This window comes from Ananas comosus, linkage group 23, assembly GCF_001540865.1.
Source record: "Ananas comosus cultivar F153 linkage group 23, ASM154086v1, whole genome shotgun sequence".
Lineage (NCBI taxonomy): Eukaryota > Viridiplantae > Streptophyta > Magnoliopsida > Poales > Bromeliaceae > Ananas > Ananas comosus.
This window is the reverse complement of record NC_033643.1, coordinates 5,008,960-5,015,178: the sequence shown is the minus strand read 5'-3', so window position 1 is coordinate 5,015,178 and position 6,219 is coordinate 5,008,960. Positions and strand designations below refer to the sequence as shown.

The window sequence follows — 6,219 nt, the reverse complement described above, 5'->3', positions numbered from 1 at the left end:
CCCGTGCTCTTACAGAAAGAAAAAGAAGAAGAAGAAGAAGAAGAAGAGGGAAAAAAAAAAAAATGCTCCAGCAGGAGGAAGAAGAAGAAGAAAAAGAAAAAGAGAAAAAAAAATTGCTCCTGCAGGAAGAAGAAGAAGAAGAGCCCGCCTGGCGGTGCTCCGGCGGCGCGCCCGCCTGGCCTTCGCTATTTTTTTTCGGCAAAAAAAGAAAGAACGAGAGAACGAAGAGGAGAGAGAAAGAGAAAAGAGAAAAAGTAATAGGGGTATTTTGGTCAGTTTGCTGAAAAGCGGACCGAATTTGCAAAAATGAAAAAGATGACCCGGTTTTGCAAAAGTCTAAAATAAGTGAATTTTTTATGCAAAAAGGCCAAAATTTTTTGAGGGATAAATATGAACACTCAAGAATACACTGTTATTAGGGAATGTGTAAAATTGTGTGAAATTATCCCAAAAAATAATTTATCCCCTCCAAAGTCCAAAATGGCGAAACAAATCCCAATGGTTGAGACAGTTTCCAGTCCTCCTCCCACAGTCCCAGTCCTGGGGCCTGAGGGCAATTCCGTCATTTCCCTGCACACCCACCCGACCGCGGAGACTGCTCCGCCCTCCTTCCTCCTAGATCTCCTCCCTCCCTCGCCCGCTTTTCCATTCTTTTTCCCTCGATCTGCGTCGCGCAGCCGATCCGAGCAGCCATGCGCCGCAAGATCGCTGCCGCCGACTCCTCTTCCGCGTCGTCGGCCGCCGGCCTCCCGAACGGCGGCGCCGGCGGCGGCGACTCCGACCGGCAGGACCTCGTGCAGCTGTCGTCCGCGATCTCGAACGGCGATCCTCCCGCAAGCTCAGCCTCTCCCTCCTGAACTCCCTCAGCTGCAGCCTCTCGTCCCTGGCCTCCAGCAGGTGGCGCGCCTACTTCAGCACCATCACCCGCGCCGTCTGCCGGAGCTAGAGGCTGAGGAACCTGGCCCGGCTGACGGCCTCCCGGCTGTCGTCCCGCAGGCCCGCCGGGCTCCGCTTCCGCGCGGCCTGCTTCCCGGGCTCCAGCNCACTACCACGACTTCATCCGCGCGGTGGACGACCTCCGGTCCCTGCTCTCCGACGTCGACTCCCTCAAGTCCTCCCTCTCCGACTCGAACGCCCTCCTCCTCTCCGCCGCCGCCCCCCTCCTCTCCTCCCTCGACGCCTTCCTCGCCGCCCGCGCCCTCGCGGCCAACCTCTCCTCCGCCCTCTCCGCCGCCCGCCGCTGCGCCCGCCTCCTCTCCCTCTGCGCCCGCGCCAACGCCCACCTCGCCGCCGACGACCTCTACCTCGCCCTCCGCGCCGTCGACGCCGTCGACCGCGACCTCTCCCTCGACTCCCGCGACTCCCGCGAGCCCCTCCCCCTCCCCGCCCTCCGCCGCATGCTCGCCCGCGCCGTCCCCGCCGTCCGCGCCTACGCCCAGCGCCGCATCTCCAAGGACTTCTCCGACTGGATGGTCCGCATCCGCGTCGCCAGCCGCCACCTCGGCCAGGTCGCCATCGCCCGCGCCTCCGCCGCCCGCCAGCGCGAGGAGGACCTCCGCGCCAAGCAGCGCCAGGCCGAGGAGCAGTCCCGCGTCGGCCTCGGCCCCCTCGCCCTCGCCGCCCCCGTCTACTACTCCCTCGACGCCGACGCCGACGCCGACGACATCGCCGCCGCCGCCGCCCAATCCTCCGACGACGACGGCGCCGCCGCCCAGTGGTTCGACCTCACCCCGCTCTACCGCGCCTTCCACATCCACCAGACCCTCGGCCTCGAGGAGCGCTTCAAGAAGTACTACCTGGAGAACCGGAAGCTGCAGCTCACCTCCGACTTCCAGGTCACCTCCGTCGCCCCCTTCCTCGAGTCCCACCAGCAGTTCTTCGCGCAGGTCGCCGGCTTCTTCATCGTCGAGGACCGAATCCTCCGCACCGGCGGCGGCCTCATCTCCCGCCCCGGCGTCGACGCCCTCTGGGAGGCCGCCGTCGCCAAGATGGTCTCCGTCCTCGAGGACCAGTTCTCCCGAATGCAGACCGCCAACCACCTCCTCCTCATCAAGGACTACGTCAGCCTCCTCGGCGTCACCCTCCGCCGCTACGGCTACGCCGTGGACCCCCTCCTCGACGTGCTCGCCAAGCACCGCGACAAGTACCACGACCTCCTCCTCGCCGACTGCCGCCGCCAGGTCTCCGAGGCCCTCGCCGCCGACGCCTTCGAGCAGATGCTCATGAAGAAGGAGTACGAGTACTCCATGAACGTGCTCGCCTTCCAGCTCCAGACCTCCGACATCATGCCGGCCTTCCCCTACGTCGCGCCCTTCTCCTCCGCCGTCCCCAGCCTCTGCCGCATCGTCCGCTCCTTCGTCGAGGACTCCGTCAGCTTCATGTCCCACGGCGGCCAGCTCGACTTCTTCCCCGTCGTCAACAGGTACCTCGACCGCCTCCTCTCCGAGGCCGTCGACGCCTCCATCCTCCGCCTCGTCGAGGGCGGGGGCCTCGGCGTCTCGCAGGCCATGCAGGTCGCCGCCAACATGGCGGTCATGGAGCGCGCCTGCGACTTCTTCTTCCGCCACGCCGCCCAGCTCTCCGGCATCCCCCTCCGCGTGGCCGAGCGCGGCCGGCGGGACTTCCCCCTCAAGAAGTCCCGCGACGCCGCGGAGGAGCTCCTCCTGCGGCTGCTCCGCTCCAAAATCGACGAGTTCTTCCTCCTCTCGGAGACCGTCAGCTGGATGGCCGACGACCCGCCGCCCGGCGGGAACGACTATTCCAACGAAGTGATCATATACCTCGAGACTTTTGTTTCCACCGCGCAGCGAATTCTTCCCCTCCCCGTCCTGCGGCGAGTCCTCCAAGGAGTCCTCGCCCATGTGTCCGACAAGATCGTCGGGCTCTTCCTGAGTGATTCGGTCAAGAGGTTTAATGCTAGTGCCGTGACGGGAGTCGACGCCGATCTCCGGCTGTTCGAGTCCTTCGCTGAGAACTTATCCGGCTTATTTGCCGATTCCGAGGAATCGAGCGCGACCGAGCTGAAAATGGCAATGGTCGAGGCGAGGCAGTTGGTTAACTTGCTCATGAGCAACAACCCTGAGAGTTTCTTGAACCCTGTGATCCGTGAGAGGAGTTACAACAAGCTGGATTATAAGAAGGTGGTGGCGATATCGGAGAAGTTTAGGGATTCCTCGGATAGGTTGTTCTCGACGTTTGGTACGAGAGGCGCGAAGACGAACAACACGAAAAAGAAATCTTTGGATGCATTGATAAAAAGGCTCAGGGATGTGAGCTGAAGGTAATGCTTTTAATACGGTACGGGAACTTCTATCCCTCTCTTTTCTTCTGGGTGTGGTTGATGTAATCTAGGGTGTGATTGGTATTTGTTTATTTGTTATCTAGCACAATTTCTGATTAGTAATACTTCTCCATTTTTATTTTTATCATTTCCCATATGATTTTTTTTCTTTGGATGTATTTTTTTTGTTGGAAACTTTGTTTTTGTTTGATTCCTTATCTATTTAGGTTTGCTAGCATCATTTTCAGTAGTACCTTCTTTCAAATCCTTTTTGCACAGTTGAATAGCTATAGGATTATATTTGCCATGTCATAGCGCGTTACTCCAATTTTTGTGAAATATGATGTACTATTTGCTATGTGGCCTTATGCCTGAAAACTTCATCTTTGGATATTGGAATAAGTTTTCTAGTGATTTCCTATTCTCTGTGAGGATTTTCTATTATGATTGGAAGCTAGGAGTGTGATCAAGTGTCTAGAATAGAATAACATATTCGGCCTTCGAGTTGTTTTTTTTCAAAACTAGATAAATCACCTTGTATTAGGTGAAATATGTTATCCCGCCAAATCATGGATGTCAAGCCTTTCAAGGAGCAAAAATCAAACTTCTACGTTCCAATTACACAAGAAAACCTTTGCACGGAATAACCTATCATCAGATAACTAATTCCAGCATCCAACCAAGGCCTTAGTTTCTACTCCTTTCGTATGCAGTTGCCTCTATATTTTGTTAATCGATCAACGAGAATCAAGAATCTAGAAACTAGCTACTATATGATTTTTTGTCAAGTAACTACGGCGAGTTGAAAATTGTTTGGTTCTTTATAGTTAGATAATACTATACCAAAGTGCTCATTTGGCAATCCTTAGGGATGTTTTTCTTTGATTTTACAGTTTTCAGCTTTTTTGCAAACTCTGTATAAGGGTTTACAACTTTTTTTTTTCTGATTAAGAAGAGAGTAACTTAATAACGGTAAAAATGCTAATTATACATCAAAGAGGAAAAGGATAATTTAGTTTGTAATTCAGCTATGCTATTATCCTATGCAATTGCTTCGTATTAATTTAGGCTACTTAAGGAAGTTGAGTATGTTTACCTCCAAATGAATCAACTTAGGGCCCATTTGGTTGAATGCACTTGCAGCTGCACTAAAGTTCAAATTACAACCTGGTTCTCACCCTACTGTACGGTGAGACGCAGTTGGTTAAATTGTTGTGGTTGCTGCTTTAGCTGTAGCTAATATAAGGACCCAACAGTGTTATGGGAGTTAAGGGCCGGTCCAAGCCTCTGTAGTCCGAAGATTTGGCATGTCTACTGGAACACATTTAGCCAAAAAATTAAGCCTGTAAGTTTTTGCCATGTAGTCTTATGAACCCTCTACTGCTCTAGTTATTATTCCTAACAATCTGCCCTTTCACGTGTGAACAAACATCCTCGAACCTAATCCTCTACTCATTAATCCTCACCAAATCATGTTTGCTCATCCCCAATATATGCCTTTCAAGTTTTTTATGCGTCACTAGGAACCCTCTCATTTGAGCATATGCGCCTAACCCACATCTCCATACCCTAAACCTTAGGGCCCCGCTCTTTTGAGTGCTCCATACCGTCATATCATGTGATTCCTCATTAGCTTGCTTTTTTCAAAACGGCCTGTAGATCAGCTGCATCTTCTTAGAAGAGTAGGTTAGGATCATCAACTATCGTCTTTTTTTTTTTTCCCAATTATTAAGGGTGTTAATGTCTGGTCCAAGCCTGCATAGTCCAAGGATGTGACTAGTGGAACCCATCCAACTCAAAAGGCTATCCCTGTTGGTTTGGGCTCTGTAGTCTATTTGATCCCTCTACTCCTTTAGTTATTATTCTATGCAGGACTATTCTCAATGTGAATTCCTAAGAAACTCTAGTAATTGGACCTATAGCAGTATTGGCAGTGTGGTTAGCTTGAAGTAGTTCGGTCTCTCCCTCCTCCGTCCTACATCAAACTACTGTCCAATTTTCGCTGACAGTTCTATATTCACCTGCTCCTCCATCACCTTTACCTGCCCTGTTGCATTAACCACTGATTCTTGCCAGCAGTCCATTAACCCTGAAATTACTAGCGGGTTTTGATTAGTTGACCTTCCTGTAGAGCTGGCCATTTGATTGCTCTTGTTGCAGCTATTTGTCTAACAAGTGTTATCCAATTACTTGCCAAACACGTTACATGTCTTATTTGCACATAGCTCAAAGTACAATGTCTTTGGTCTTGCGCTAACCCAATAAGTGTTAGTTTGAGTTAATATATTGTTTGCAAATAGGGTCTAGAATACGTATTATGGGTTTATAGCCGAGTCTTGGTTGAAGTCTTTAACTCTTAAATGCGTCTAGTGAGTTAGTCAGGAAGTTTATATTTTGTTGTTATTTACTATTTTGAAAATTTTCTGCCCTAACTTTTATCCAAATTTTTTTTTTTCGTTGCAATAGCCCTAAGTGAGGTCAAGCCCCTCATGTAGAATGGATGCTGGGTAAGTAGTTGGTAGACAACGACTATTTGGTTCTTACTTCTTCTAACTCTTGAAGAATCCAACTTGACTGAAATTCGAGCCGATATTTTTGGTACTTAGTGCATCCCTGTATAGGGTGTAGAGGGAGCAAGTTGTTGGATTGTGCTACTTTGGGCATTTTTAACCTTTGAGGAGAGTTGTCTGCTGCAGGTGGATAAAGTGCGGAGAAAGATGCCATCACAACCATGTTGGGAGAAGAAGTTTGTTGGGGAAGGGAGGTGTCTCACAAACAATAGTTACGTCACCTTTTCCACTTTCATCGACAACCCTCAGAAGTCAGAACAAACTGAACTTGGCCTTAACTGATAATACTCTTCTATTAGCATTAACATTTTGCACATTATAATTTTGGAAAGAAAATATATTGGCTGCGAGTTTATTCCCATCTTTTCA

General features: G+C 50.9%; 1 protein-coding gene across 3 annotated transcripts; it reads left to right on the top strand.

Annotated features, from left to right (window-relative positions):
• Positions 1,050–6,219, top strand: LOC109728122 (exocyst complex component SEC15B). 3 transcript variants are annotated; one of them, XM_020258449.1, is made up of 2 exons: positions 1,279–3,280; positions 5,977–6,219. In XM_020258449.1, exon 1 carries the CDS (start codon positions 1,398–1,400, stop codon positions 3,276–3,278), a length of 1,881 nt encoding a protein of 626 aa, XP_020114038.1. In that variant the 5' UTR covers positions 1,279–1,397; the 3' UTR covers positions 3,279–3,280; positions 5,977–6,219. The 3 variants fall into 3 exon arrangements, with proteins under 3 accessions (XP_020114039.1, XP_020114038.1, XP_020114037.1); XM_020258448.1 differs by having other exon boundaries at positions 1,279–3,297; XM_020258450.1 differs by lacking the exon at positions 5,977–6,219 and having other exon boundaries at positions 1,050–3,455.

Coding starts and splice junctions, on each gene's coding strand:
- LOC109728122 (XM_020258449.1), top strand. CDS start 1,398: ATGCTCGCCCGCGCCGTCCCCGCCGTCCGCGCCTACGCCCAGCGCCGC.